We start from the raw sequence: 15,750 nt of genomic DNA, 5'->3' as shown, positions 1-15,750 counted from the left end.
GATCTATTGCATACATATAAAAGATATCTGAGGCGTTGTCTTTGTGGTGGTAACTGAACTCTTTCATTTGTTATGCTGTGGAGAGACTTTGATAATTCTCACCAGCAAAAAATTGTGGTGAGGAATGCTGGAAACTTCATGATGTGTAATGAAAAATATCGGTAGGTGTTGTGCTATTAGGGATATTTTTCTTATGTTGACTTCTTACTGTTGAGGAGTTGGACATGTGAAGACTCTGGGAACAGTACAAGAATGTTAGGGCAAGGTGTGTAACTGTGGGATATGATCACAGTGCTTCATGCAATTCCTAACAGCGCTGGCGTTTAGCTTCAGAGTAGTGAAGCCACCGTAATTGCTCCTTTTCAGAGGTAGTCTAAAGTTTTAAGTAGATCTGAAGTGCTTTGGAGGTAAAACTAATTTTTGATAGGTCTTTCTTCTTGTATTTTAGTCTGAAAACTGGGTTCTTAAAGTGGAAACCAGATTATGACAGCGCAGCTACCGAGTATGGGAAGGCAGGTATGTATGGCTGTAAATATGGCCTTATGCTTTATGGTTTCAAAGTATGCTTTAAGCTTAATCTCTTGTCACTTTTTACATATATTCAGTACATTGTTGTATTAGTAAAACTGTTGTAAAGACTAAGTAAGATGAAACAACAAAAAATACTCTTAGTAGCAGTGCAAAATAAATTGCAGATTGTGCTTGGAGATCTAGAACAGTTATCAAAACAGTTACGTTTGGGTTTTTTTGAGCTTTCAACTTTTACTTTTTATAATACTACATGTGATAAAGTTTTCATTCTTCCACTTGTCCACCCCCAAATCCCATGACTTTACTTACAAAACAACAAGTATTGAAGCTTGTTTTAAAACTCTCATCATCTTATGAAGTGTGTCCTGACAAAGACTGTCTCTGTAAGCAGAGGTGCTGTCTGGTGTTTTTAGGCATAGTGAGACCTCATTTCTCCTTTTTTTTTTTTTTTTTACTTCTCCACTGCAAGTGTTGCACTGAATATAAAATTCTTACTAGTTCATTCCTTTTTGCTCTTAAAAATTTTCTTCCTTTTCATGGAAGTAATTTATTGTGGTTTCTTTGACTTTTTACTCTAGGCATTCGTACTCATTCATTTAAGCCTGAATAAAAAATGCAAACATGGAGGAGTGACTGGAGCATTTATAAATTAAATTTATTTTAAATCCTACTTTAATGTTCTATCAGTCTAATGGAGATAGAAATACTTGTGTCCTGAAGTGGTTGTGTTGAGGAAGTTGTTATAGGTATGCTTTGTTAGTGGTACACTTCTATTCCTGCCATACTGATTTTGTGTAACGTCTAATGGTTAAAACTATGTATATGTGCATTTGTGAAGTTGTGTAATTAAAATCCAGAATGAGTGAGTTGCAAAATCCAACTACACACATTATGCACAATGCACAGCGATGGTGTGGAAGTGTTGCTGACAATAAATGTTTTTAATGGTAACTAAGTGACTGATGAGGCGAGGAGAATTGTCATGGTTTTTCTTTGGAAGAGCTTGGTAAACTGAAGCCATACATTTCAAGAGTCTGTTTGCATCTCTAGGTGGCTAAATTATTGAGCAGAAGTAGTGAAAAAAGGAAAATGGCAAACTGTAAATATGAACTTTGTTTGATTTCTTTCAGCTGTTGCTTTTAAGAATGCCAAGCAGTTTGACCAGGCAAGGGAAGCCTGTTTACGGGAAGCTGAGGCACATGAAAACAATAAAGCGTATCTTTTCATTGATTATTGTTCTTTTTTCCCAAGAAGCTGACTAATTGCTACTTAGAATGGAGTAATGGGGTTGGTAGAAGATGTATTCAATGTATTTGTGCGTTTTGTCAGTCTAACAAAATTGTCTTTTAAAAGGCTATTCCTGTGTGCTCTGAGTGAGAAAACTAAAGAACTCTTTTGGTTAGAAAATCTGTGTTGTTTCTAATAATGACTGGATTAATAAGATGCTGACCGGTGCCTGAGAAGTCCAGATACTGCTTCAGAAATTGTGGTATTTTTTTTTAAATACTTACAGATGGATGGTATAAACTAAATGCAACTCTGATATTATTGTAATACTTATAGTAGTATTTAGTAATCAGGAACATATTTTAAATAAATGTACTTTTTACAATTTTACATGCAATTATACTTGGATATGTCTTTAGAAGCATCTATTTCTGGCACCTTGCCTACAAATATAGTAGACTGGATCTGCCTTATGTGATTCCTTGCTTTGAAACTAGTATTTGTGTAAGATTTTGTACATTAATATTTTTTCTACATTGTATTTTTGTGACTGTTGTCCTTGACTTTGACAATGTTGCTTCCAGTCTCTTCCATGCTGCCAAGTAAGTACAGAAGTAGTGGGCAATCTGAAACAATTTTTCTAATATATGGTACAACCATGAACTGTCATTTTGATCACACTGTAGTAAATGATATGGTTCAAGTGATTTTGCAGTTTTCAGAATCAGTTAAATGGAAGAGCAGGCTAGCAAAATCTGAAAACCTGGAATGACCATCTGAAGGAATGATCTTTTGGTGTCAGAATTTTTGCTTAGATGAACTTTTGCTGCTTTTAAAATTCTATACTATTGATCTTATAATTTTTTTTTTAATTAAAGAGTGCTTCAGAGCAAGCAGATAATGACAAATAATGCAGTTACTGCCTGTGAGTCAGATCATGAGAATAGATTTTTACTGGGGAGTGTGGTTGAAGTATTTCATTTGTGGAAGATAATGTTACCCACGCACTGTCTCATTAAATAAAACACTTGAGATATCTTCAAAGCATTACATGTTAACAGTGAAGCGATAGCAGATGCATACTGTAACTACAGCTTGCAGAAATACACCACATGTAACTGAATTGTAAATTCTTTCTCCGCAGAGCCTATGAACAAGCTGGCATGATGTTAAAGGTATCTTCATGTACTATTTTTTATTAAAAAGTTCTGTTTCGTAGTAAGGAGTATTGTGTACTGGAACATCTTGCACATATATGCAAATGAATTGCATATTAAAGTAATATTTTTTGGCTTATAATCCCCCCTAGTACCTTCAGTAGGTTCGGGAAGTGACATTTGTAATTGGAGGGGGTGGAGGAAAAAAAAAGGTTTTCCTTTTGAAGGGAAAGGTGAAGGCCTCATGTCAGAGGGTAACAGAAAGTGGTGCTGTGTCTGCTCTAAACTACCACAAATGTATGCCTTACAGGAAAGTTTGGTACTTACAAATGAATTTTATGGAGTCGGTGGTCAACTTTCACGAGCTCTACATGTTTGTCAATAAAAATCAGAATCTTTATAAATAAGATATTAGTGTTTGCCTTGATTTGTTTCATTGTACCTAAGCCCAATTCCTGAAAGCAGGAATTGCTTTGCAGGAGATGCAGAGACTCCCTGAAGCAGTGCAGCTGATTGAGAAAGCCAGTATGATGTACCTGGAGAATGGGACACCAGATACAGCAGCTATTGCCCTGGAACGGGCAGGAAAGTAAGTCTGTGGTATTGGGGGCTAGAATGCATGCAGGGCACGGGTATGACTTTGGTTTTGTTTCTTCTCTTTTTGATGCTTTCAGGTAAAACGTTTTTTTCAGCTGAAGAGAAATGACTTATGTTTGTTACAGGTTAATAGAAAATGTGAGCCCAGAGAAGGCTGTGCAGCTCTACCAGCAAGCAGCATCAGTGTTTGAAGTAAGTAGAGTTTGGGGGGCTTTTTTTTTTTTATTTTTGCCTGCCAGCAAAGAACTTTCCAGTCCCAGAAGGTATATGAAGATGAATGAATTGGTGTTTAGTGTTAGTTATAAAATTAAGAAAAAGCCTAAGACTAGATTCTAAATTATTTTTCCTTCCTTTTGTATCAGTAGCTGAGTAATGAAGCTGAAGGATTCTTATGCTGTAGAGGAGGAGATTATAAACATTAGGAATCCAGTTACTTTGCCTTTTTCTTAGTTTGGGGCTTGTTTGTGGCAGAGTTTTCTATGTTGTCAAGTCTTCTATCTCTTGTTGGGCAGCTCAGAGGTTAGGGAACGTGACTGATGCTCTTCCCATCCCACGAGCAGATGATTTGTCTTTCTGTAATGGCTTTTGATGTCTTTCTTTATCATCAGTTGTCACATGTTTCCAGATGAGCCCCTTCCCTGGAGATGTTCAAGGCCAGGTTGGATGAGGCCTTGAGCAACCTGGTCTAGTTAAGGGCATCCCTGCCTATGGCAGGGGGGTTGGGTTAGATGATCTCTAGGCTATTCTATGATTCTAAGTTTGTATTGACATTACCTTGCTCGGTAGACTATCGGGTCAGGCTGAGGTGGAGTTAATCTTCCTGCAGCAGCTCTCTCGGTGCTGTGTTTTTGGAGTGGTAGCTAGAAGGGTTTTGATAGCACCCCAGTGCTCACACAGCACCAAGGCTGTGGTTTTCCAACATTCCCCCAGCAGTAGGCTGGGCGTGGGCAGCATCTTGGGAGAGGATACAGCCCGGCCAGCTGACCCAAACTTACCAAAGGGGTATTCCATACCATATGACATCAGCTCAGATATAAAAGCGAGAAGGAAGAGGGAAGTGGAGGGGCATTCGCTATTTGTCTTAGTCCTCTGGAGCAATGGCTATGCGTGCTGGAGCCCTGCTTCCTGGGAAAGTGGCTGGACATCACCTGCTGATGGGAAGTAGAGAATAATCTTTGTTTCACTTAGCTTCTGCGCGTGGCATTTGCTATTCCTGTATTAAACTGCTTTTTATCTTAACCCATGGGCCTCTTGTTACATCTTCCCTCCCCCTGTCCATCTAAAAAAGGGGAATGATAGAGCAGCTCTGGTGAGGTCCTGGCCTCCAGCCAGGGCCAAACCACTACAGGTAGATCTGTACAGGAGCTGGCTGTGGGACTTGAGTGTACTGATACTTTTCATGTTTCCCTTGGTTGTGTGAATTGCTGATATAGTAATTAACAGCTGGTCTAAGTTACAGATGATATACTTAGATTAAGGTCCAGAGGTCTTAATTTTATGCAAATGAAATATGAATGTATGAATTATTTTTGTTTTTCTGTAGAATGAAGAACGTTTACGGCAAGCATTAGAAATGCTAGGGAAGGCATCAAGACTTCTAGTCAGAGGACGCAGGTATAGCTTTATATCTTTTTGATTTTAAATTTTACTGACTTTTTTATAGCGATTTTTTTTTCTTGCTGTTGTTGGGTTTATATACTCTTACTTAATTCTTTGAGATGAACTTCAAACTAAAACTCAGTTTCTGTGGGATGTGGCATGGTCATCCAGGAACCACCTGGTTTTTATCCTGAGATGGGAGGATGTGGGTGCTAAGGCTTTGTTCCCTTTGTGTTTGTTGAATAGCTAGAAAGCACATATACCTGTTCTTATTGATTCTTAAACTACTTCAGGAATTTGTGTGGGATTTTTTTTCCCTTCTACCACTAATATGTAGAAAGTACTTGCAAGTCTTCTGTAGCTGTGGGATATAACAGAGGGGAATTAGGTGACTAATCTGAGGAAAGAAATCTGCCAGCAGTCTGATTGTTGACTTCTTAAAGATTATATGTTTGAATCTCAGTGGGAATATATTTTAATTGTTAATTGCTAGCCCCAAACTTGACCTGCAGTTCAGCTTAGACTTGCTTCACTAAAGCACATATTTCCTTTAAGAAATTATCTGCACTTCTAAATCTGAATTTAAGACACTTTATTTCACTGCAGAGTTGTAGTTGGAAACTGATACTTATAAAGTAACTTGAAAATCTGTGAAAACAGTCAATATAGCTTTGGAACATCTGAAAGACTTGTTTACTCTGCTGCTTTATAGCTCGTGTGCTTTTGCTAATTTCTTGAAGTTTAAAATGGTGAATGAAAGAGTATTCAAACTCAAAATCAGCTACTATGATTTAATATGGATAGTTCATGGATATCAGACTTACTGATAGCTTATAGTAACCTCATACAGAAATATCTCAGGGTACATAACATGGCATTCATCTTGTACAATGTTATGAAAAGTGAATTTTCTCAGAATGAATACCAGGTAAACAGAAGGGATTGCTGACTCTGTATTTACTCATCTACTTTGCTAGTAATCTGCTGATTTTTAATTGTGCTGCTTTTTATTTCAGTAGACTTGAGGTGTATTAGCTAAGCACTTTGTAATTAGCCTCAGGTTCCTTATGCTGTACTCCTGACACTAATACTCCTAACTCTTCTTTGATTTTTTAGATTAGATGAGGCTGCATTGTCTCTTCAAAAGGAAAAAAGTATTTATAAGGAAATTGAAAACTACCCAACGTGCTATAAGGTAAATTCTAAGAGACAGTTTCTGATAGTGTCTTTCTGGGTAACTAGCTGGCATCTGACTGGCAGTATGTACCTCTTGATTCAGGAATATGTTTAGATAATCTGTGGTAGTGCTTGTTTCCCCAGCCTCTAACTGTGCTTTTTTCACTACTGTAACGCTGAAGATAAGATGCTGTTATCTGCAGGAGCTGTGAAATACAACAAACACATGAAAAATGAAGATGTTATCAAAAATAAACCACAAAAATATTCGTGTAACAGTTCGTTACAGTGTTTTAGTAGATAATCTCTTTCATACCAGTTGAGCATATGGGTAACTACTTTTTCACTATGTTGTTCTGTCTCGTGTCAGTAATTTAGGATTATTGTGGATCATAATGACCTTTTTCACATTAAATATTAGCAGTCTAGTATTTTTCTAACATTTTACTGGTAATTTATAGAGAATCACCAGGTTGGGTCTTTTTTTTTTTATTTAGAAAACAATTGCTCAAGTCTTAGTTCATCTTCACAGAAATGATTATGTTGCTGCAGAAAGATGTGTGAGGGAAAGCTATAGGTAAGTCTATGTCATGTCCTATAGTTTTAAACTGAATGTTTCGTTAATGTAGATCTGTTCTTATGAAAGAGCATTGGAAACACTGTCTGGTAAGAAATTTTAAGCCTGTACGTCTGTTGACTTACAGTACAATAATAGCATTCCTATTATATGGCAATCAGGATTTTTTTTTTTTGCTCTTAACAGCTGTAATTACCATGATGATTCTTCTTAATGAACCTAAATAAAAACTTAGTCATAAAGAAGTAGTTACGAGCAACAGGTGAAATGAGATGGAAATTAAAATATGGTAATACAGTCTTCTATTACAGTTTGAGAATGGAAATACAAATACAGTCTCAAAATGTGTGGTAGCAGCATCCCAGTATATTCAGTTAAGCTACCCAGTATGGTGATTAGATTGAGGGAAAAGTTAATGTAGGGGGTTTTTTGAAGAAAAATTTGCAGCATATGAATTACTACATTTCTGGTTATGCTGATCTAGGGGATCTTGCCCTCATCATACATGGAAAGACAAGCAAGTTTTCTGGGGTTTGTGACTTTTATTTTAAAATGATTAATTGAACTGAAAGATAAATAGGAAGCAGAAAGTAGTCTTGGACTAAAGAAGGAATTGGAATAAAGAAGCAATTCTTTAAATGTCCAGGAGAAAATTCTAGTGTCAAAATCTGGATTAGTGTTCAACGAGGTTCTAGAGGCATTCCCAGCAACTCTCCACTTCAGCTTTCAGTAGGACTTCAGTAACAAAATACTGCAGCAACATGTTTTTACTTAAACTATGTTTTTAGTGAAATGACTTGAATATATGTGTGATTTAAATTTTACTTTAGAAAGAATTTTTCAAGACCAGTCTTTAAACATCTTGCTGATACTTTCCAAGTCTTCAGTTTGTATTTTATATACAGAAACTTATTACAGAATTTTTTTTTATGTACAGTGGAGAAAGAGTACATCGACTGGTCAGGAAAAATTTTAAAATTTTAATGTTCTCTCTCTATCTTGATGATGACTGTACACCCAGCACACGCATGCAAACTATTACTGCTGAAAGTTTAATTTTATGGATATGATCTATGTACCTGGAGAAATCAAAGTGGTTATAGGCAGGTTTCTGGAATAACCAGTCCATGAGATTCTTAAAAACTGCTTACTCTTCTACTATTAATCAGTGGCATTTAAAGGCAGAACAATTGGGTATCAAGTAGATTACTGTGAAAAGCCCTAAATGAACTCTGAATTTCCTTCAGTATACCAGGATTTAATGGAAGTGAAGACTGTGCAGCACTAGAGCAACTTTTAGAAGGGTATGACCAGCAAGATCAGGATCAAGTTTCTGAAGTCTGTAATTTGCCACTCTTCAAATACATGGACAATGATGTAAGTAGGCAGTTTTTATGGACTTTTTTTTTTTATAATCCTTTTGCTAGTTCAGGTTGAGAGAGATTTTATTTCTCGTAGAGGATGTTAAGAGGAGGGTCCAAGTAGTTATTGTGAGTTTCTCTGTCATCCTACCCCATGCCTGTGAACTTTATATATTCTTTTACTTTGCTGCCTGCCAGTGTCAATTCCCACGTTGTTTATTCTTTCAAATGGTGGGAAGTCTTAGGTGAGAGCAGTTTGTTATGAATTTGCTGAAGTTTGACAAGTTGACTAAAATGCAGTTCACTTCTGCTTAGTTCCTTAGGGGCCAGACAAGTTTGCTGCTTATGCTCTATCTCAGAAATATCATATCACTGATATGCATGCATAAACATTACAGAATGGGATGCCTCCAGGATGGTATTATTGAAAGGTTGGGTTTTTTTCAGTGCCTATTCTTTAGCAAGGTAGTAATTAGGGGATTTTTTTTTTTAATTTTAAGAAAGTAGTTGTGTCCTGTTCTGCCCTCACAGTTTTAAAAAAGATAATAAAATTGCACTTGTAAATTGTAGAAGGATAGTAAAGGTGTGAAACAAAGGAAACATCCATTCATGCCAAACTTTATTACAGTATTGACTGATTTTACTTTGTTACTATGTTGATAGTAAAAGTTAAGGTACTGGTCTTACTGAAAAACACTTGTAAAACTTTTTGCATGAACTATTACTAGATAGCATATGCAGAACTATGTACTGAAAAATTGGGATTTTTTTATGTAAAGCTTGAAACACAAACTGCAGGATGTGGCCAAGTTATTCTATAATAAGCAATATCAATACAGATCTTGCCTCCCATTCTCAAGAGTGTTTGAGATAGAAAAAATAAACCAATGTTAGGCTTATTTTAATCTGGAAAAAACAGACTCTGAAAGCAGCATCAATCAGTGTTCTGAACTGAGTGTTACCTGCTTGTTTATTGTGTCAGTCTTCTGTGCAGTCTGATTCAATAAGATTTTTTTTCTGTGATGGTACAGAAATTAAACTTGCCTTATCATTGTCAGTATGCCAAGCTTGGTCTTACCTTGGTGGTCCCAGGAGGTGGAATCAAGAAAAAATCGCCAAATGCTGCACAAGACAAAGCAAGAGGACTGGCTGCAGGGGGCTCACATGCTGATGAGGAAGAGGATGAATATTCTGGTGGACTATGCTAGCTGCAGACATAGTTTATCTTAAATATCTGACTTATTTGTGATGTTGAGCATATCCAAAGGTACCAGATTTACCAGAGCTTCATTGCAATTTTGATATGGGAATGCTAATATTATCTTGGTAGCTCCTGGGTACAATACAGGAGAAAAAGCACGATTGTACCTATCATCTTGACACATCTTTGGACTTCATTTCTTACCTGGTAGGAGCTTCCTCAGGGCCCTGCCTTCATTCAATGGGAAAATTTTGAGCGAAGTTTTTACTAAAAGCACAGTTTAAAAAAACCAAAGCCCCAGAAGCACTGGTGTAGGGAGAGTGGTAGAAAATTTCAATTCTTGATTTTGACAGCTGACGCATTTTGAGCCCAGTAATATATTTGTGATTGGCTTTTGAGTAAAATATACAGTCATCCATCTGCCTCTTTATCTTCTGCTTAACACCATTTGAGGCAGACTGTGCCACACAGGTTTCTTAACCAGTATTAAGCACTAGAGGGAGCATTCAGATTGCTTTCAACATGTTCTTACTCCACTGTGAAAATACTATTTTAATACTATATTCTTTGCAGGCAATATCCGTGTGGCTCTTGGAAAATACTAAGTCAAGTAGTCTGAAGCTGTCTTACAAGCTTAAAAGCACACACACGTCTTCATTTTAGGAACTTTTTCAACCTGAACTCTGAAAATAAATGTTTGCATAGGGTTTGTAATGTACACCTGGGGAATGGAAGGATAACCTTTTTAGTGGTGTTCCTGAAGCATACTATAACTAAAAAAGAAACTGAAGGTTGCAGATAATATGCATTGAATATAAAGCTCTGAAGACAAGGTTCAACAAATACTTAGGTGAAATATCTGAGTGCTCCATGAGTTTATTTACTAATCAGTGCACTAGTGTAGGAAGACATTTCATTCCTTCACATTTTCAAAGCGTAGAACAGCTATCTTTTACAAAAGGCATTTTTCAAACTAGCTCAGAATCCAAAGTAACCAAATTTTAATGCATCTTTTATATTTTTATTTGATTTCAAATCATCGGGTGTTTTGCAGACTTCTGTAGTGTCTCAAATTTGTTTGACCATTTTATGCTTAAAAGTTGAGAACCCCAGAAGTTGTACCTGTGGTCTGTTTCTTCAGTAGAACCTAATCAGGATCTGCACTAGGGTGAGATCACTTGGAATCCAGCAGGGATTTGTGTGTGATACGTAATGCCCAAAGTTCAATAAACAATAGACCGAAAATACAGTGTTAAGCGTTGGTACAGTTCCTGCCATATTAAGGAATTGGATGTCTTCAAAAATCTCAAGCGTATATCTGACCTACATATTTGATGTGCGACATCAGTGTGTGTCAGACATAATTGTGATGAAGGTAAACTTTAAGAGAGTTAAATTTAGACTTTAAATTAAGACTTTAAGAGAGTTTATTAATTTTCCTTGGGGTGGGTAGTACTCCCTAGCACTGTGATGGGTGCACAAGCTCCAATGCGATTTGCAGGCAGGACTGCTGCAACAGTCACGTTATGATTTAATGGGTATTCAAAAAGCAGTTTTGTCTTTGTATTATGTAATGATCAGATTGGATTTTAAAGCTATTTGAGACTATACCCGTAGTTCTTTACTGACTGACAGATAACTTCCCTTTGATGTATATAGAAGTTTTGGTTCATCTATATAGTAGTCTAAATGGAATCTTGGGAATTGATTGCTTTTTTCTGATTACAAGTGTACATGAAAGATGGTTTTAAAGACTTCCCTGTAACTCTTCTTTTTTTTTTTACCATTGGAGCACCTCACTTCTGTTCGCTCAACTTCTGCCTTCTGAATTTGTTCATGAAGGTGACCATGCACTTTTTATGAGGTGTCTTTATCACAAGTGGGGGCAAAAAATGGACATGTAGGAGCACTAGGGATGCCAAATATTTTTTTTTCAGGCTCTTCCTGCTGCTTCCATTTCTGCAATCCATTTTGTTGAATGGCCCCAAGGAGTCTACTTTTGTGTGTGCATGTCAACAGTTGTATATATCTGAGAACATGACACATGCAACAAAATTGGGAGCTTTATGTGCTTCTGTGAAAGAAATTGCAGACTTTTATTTAAACTGTGCTTGTAGAACTAACAGGCCCTTAAAAGGAAAATTAATTTATGTATTAAATTCTTAAAGGATACTTTTCATATTGCCAAAAAATAAAATAGATGTGCAAGACCGTCTTTCCACTCTGCCAGCTTTTTTCTCTTTTCCCTGTGCCAAGTGTGCAAAATCTGAGGCAAAATAACTTTTACTAAATATGTTAAGCTGCCATTGTATTGAAAGGGGCTTCTCTGAATTTTTAGGACTAGAATCTTAATCTTTGATTGCAATGTTGCTGCGAAGACCAAATCTGAAATAGAAGTGTCTGAAAAGATGGTCTATTTTATATAACTTATTCTCCTATTTTAGGCAAAGAAAGTGTGATTGGAATGTTAATTACCTTTTAGTAAATGTTTAACTATAGAAGCTGTCTATATGTGTTAGTGTTTGTTTCTATCTTTCAAAGCGATTTGCACACTTATGTAAATATCATTTAAGTGATTTAAAGTGGAAGAGATACCATTTAGAGCAAGAAAGTTTCCAAAATCAGTGTTTACTGTAAGAAAAATAAAATTAAGTTGTGCATGGAGGCTGAGTGATGGCCAATGCAATGTATATGTAAAATCGGAAAATTTCTAAATTATCTGTAACTTAAGACTCAGTATACCCGAGTGCAGTGTGAAACCTGTGCTTTATTTGTCCTTTTTCCAGATCTGTGGTGTATTAGAGTATAAAATGTGTTTGTAACAGTTCAACAAATGCTGCCTCTGGAGAAGAGGCTGTGTGTTTCACCAACAGGCAAAATAAAACTTGAAACTAATGCATTTGTGCTAACTTTCACTTCTGTTGATCAGGTTCTGCTGAGCACCACCATTTGCAAATGCGTATTATTTTTCAATCTCAAGCAGATTTTATGTGTGACCGTTTTACTGCAGATCATGTCACCAAGTATCACACGTGTATTATGTGATCCAGAACTAAGTCTTGGGAACCTACTGGCTCAGGTTTGAATGATGAAAGTCAGTGGTGGTCAGTCCTTTTGGCTTATTCTCTAGACATTTGTTTACAGCCGGTTTCATTTATCCTATGGTTTCGTTGTTATAACTGGCCTTTTGGTACCTTTCTGCTGGTGGCACATCTTGGGCAATTCGGTCCACTCAGAATAAAAAGGTATATATGTGTTTTGTTTCTCTTCTGGTTATAACATCTTGGTGCTTCATTGCTACCACTTCACTTCCCAAAGGCTTGTATTCAGAAAACAAAATTGTTGTATCGAGTGATCGTTAGACCTGAATTTGTCATCCTTAACAACACAAAACAGAGAAGGAATTGATTCTGCAATCCTGGATCTTCCTTAATCTTGGCTAGTTATGCAAGGCATTAAGACTGTGTTTCTAAAGATGTGGACATACAGATTCTTAGATCTGCCATAGAGATAGAGCACTGGTTTCCACGGTTGGGCTGGTTGAATGCGTGGCAAAATCTTGAAGTCTTCTGGAAGAATACACAAATGTGCTCTGAGATTTATCCTCATATGCTGAAATCCAGAAAGGATGTGAGAAAGTTTGGTGTGAGAACCTATCTTTGAGTGTCACTACCGACTGTCAGAGATGCATCATGTGTGCCTCTGGGCCCTGCTGGAGGCTCAGAGGTGCCTACACCAAAATGACTGAGGGTCACTTGGGTGTGGAGGATGCCCTAGCTACTAGAACTTCAACTTTAAGTTCTAGCAAGGATAGTTTTAGAAATGGTGTTTGTTGCCTAGCAAGAACACGTGTAAGTGACTTAATTGCTCTTTAGGTCATAGATTTTTGCTAATTTAAAACCGGGGTGGAGTGAGGAAGAGGGTTAGTTGGTTTTGGAATGATTCATTCTATACCTTTGTCATTTTGCATATATGTTAAAGTGTTGCTGGTTTATGTTTAAGCAGCTCTGTAGATGTACATAGTTTTTTCTCCCAAAGTTTAATTTGTAATTCTATTACAGGCTGGGGAGGAAGACTTTCTTTTAAAGCAGGGATGTTTTTGTATTTGAATGAAAACAGATTCTGTTAAAAGTATGTAGAACAATTAGTTTTCTATATGTGCTGGATTTGTACAGAAATAGTGAAGGGAGTGGGAACACTTGAAATAGGAGTGTGAATTTTAAGACTTCTGTGTTCATTGGAGTTAATCACATTTATTGGTCAGGTTGGATTTTCAAAGCAGTTTTCATCTATGAGGATTCAAGCTGGTCATTATTCAGTTAGATCCAACAAGAAGTTTCAAAAATTACTAGATTTCAACGTTTCAAAAGTGACAGATCTTCACAGGATTTAAGGGTATAAACTATAACTTTGGAGCTGCAGAAAAATCATATTTTCTAGCATTTTAAAGTCAAATGTGCTGGAATACTTGAAGGCTGAAGAATCTGGCACTGAAGTTCTTCAGCGTTACAGGAATTGTCCCTCAGATGTTGCAAATAAGCAGCTGTGAAAATGGTAAGAACTAAACTGCTCTCGGAAAAATGAAACTCTTTATCACTTAAGTTTATAATAAGTAGTGAACTTTTTGTTGTGTGTAGGAAATGGAAAAGAGAAGCCCAACCCCGACAACTAGTAGTCATAAAATTAGAGCAAGTAGATGCAACTTTCTGGAGCAGGAGGGAACCACTTGGGATCTGTGGTTGAGTGGGAGCAGTGATGTAAATCTCTAAGCTGATGGTCTGTAGAGGCCAGCATTCCCCAGAGCCTTGCTCATCTCTTCTTGTATCTCAGTACCTGCTGGAGATGATGGGAGTGCTGTATCTGACCACCTCCCAAAAGGCTGAGAGGGCCTTTGTTTCAGAACCATTGTTGTGCCCTTCAGCCATGATTTCCAGTGCGTATGCAGTGCAGCAGCGTAGCCTCCAGCCTGGAATGGGAGCGAGAGGCAGCTGCGGAGCTGCACGTATGTTTCAAGAACATATGGCTGTTGTTGGCTCATCTGCTGAGTCTAATGGGAATAGTGGTAACGAGCGTGGCTGGGCTCCGAGGCGCGTTGCTGGGATGTTGACTGGTGCACAACGAGTTTAGATTACTCGACAGAAATATTTCGGTACAGAAGTAGGCCCTATGGTGTGTGAAGTGAAAACACATTATCATCAGTTGCCTTGCATGTTTTGGATATGTATTTATGTTCCTTTATTTTACATTGTTTCTCACTGCCGTGTAACCTGGAATGCTTTCTTTTCCCAAGAGCGTTGTTGCTGTGTTAGCACTAGATGGTGCCGCCGAGCAAGCAAAGGGCTTTCCTGTGCAGGTGGGAAGCCTTTGCTCCGTGTTTAGGACAGCTTTTATGTTTAAATCCACTCAGATTATTTTGTGTTGATTTGGTTAGAAACTTCCGCACGGGGACCTGCTCTTGCTGCTGCTTCTCACGACTTGAAACACCCGCCTGGAGTTGTTGAAGAAAGCATTCCTGTGGGCCCAGCCCATCACCTTCCTCTCCTGCGCTGGCTGCCCTGCGAGTCCTCAGCCGTAGGCCAGACGCCCTGGGAATGAATGCGGTTCTAATTTTCCTGCCCCTTGTGCTGATACCCATCTACTTCTCACCTGCCTCCCCAAACTTAGACAAGTGCATTTATTTTTTTGCCAGAGTGTTTTATCACTTGTTAACCCTTCAGGAGGTTCATATCCCAGCTGTGATGGATAGGACTAACGCACATTTCTCTCCCCTTCTCTGAACAGCAGCCTGGGAAATCAAGTAATTAAGAATCAGGTTAGAGAGGGTGGGTGGGTGAAGAGCTCATAACACAGTAGCCTGTGTGTAGTATAAGTTATTAATAGACGTCTTCAGCCCTAGGACTGGCTGATTCTGCTACAATTGCAACTCTCCTTGCAGCCACAAAATTTCATGAAATGCCTCCTAGACAAAATGTGTCATTAAGGACAAATCAACAAGTTGTGGAGGAGGAAGTAACTGGAAATGGAAGGAGTGAGGAAGTCAGTTTTCATGCAATGGTATGTTGGCTGATGGAAAGAGGGCTTCTGCTGAAATTTGCTGAAAGGACTACACTTCAAAAAAAAAAAAGGCCCCTTTTCTGATTCATCTGCAGAGGCAGATGTGGAGGGATGAGGACTGATCCATGCCAAGAGGTTTCTGACCCTGCAGCTAATGAGAGCAGAAGGTGATGCTCCCATTCTCAGGGGCCAGCACCCCGCTTTTGGTAGCACCTTCTCTCGCTCGGATGGCAGAGCCGAGTGAGAGCCCCAGCCCCAGGAGGAGCACTC

The 15,750-nt window shown here is 37.9% G+C and overlaps 1 protein-coding gene across 1 annotated transcript; it reads left to right on the top strand.

Annotated features, from left to right (window-relative positions):
• Window positions 1-427: 427 nt before the first annotated feature.
• Window positions 428-9,670, top strand: NAPG (N-ethylmaleimide-sensitive factor attachment protein, gamma; the record flags this gene model as incomplete). Its single annotated transcript, XM_009865532.1, has 11 exons — window positions 428-516; window positions 1,662-1,746; window positions 2,343-2,360; window positions 2,903-2,933; window positions 3,395-3,504; window positions 3,638-3,704; window positions 5,056-5,126; window positions 6,228-6,306; window positions 6,785-6,864; window positions 8,112-8,241; window positions 9,284-9,670. Coding segments are annotated over 11 exons (910 nt in total), but the record flags the coding sequence as incomplete, so codon positions are not given.
• Window positions 9,671-15,750: the final 6,080 nt, after the last annotated feature.

Source organism: Apaloderma vittatum, unplaced genomic scaffold (assembly GCF_000703405.1).
Source record: "Apaloderma vittatum isolate BGI_N311 unplaced genomic scaffold, ASM70340v1 scaffold8110, whole genome shotgun sequence".
NCBI classification, from domain to species: Eukaryota; Metazoa; Chordata; class Aves; order Trogoniformes; family Trogonidae; genus Apaloderma; species Apaloderma vittatum.
This window is presented reverse-complemented; position numbering and strand designations above follow the sequence as displayed.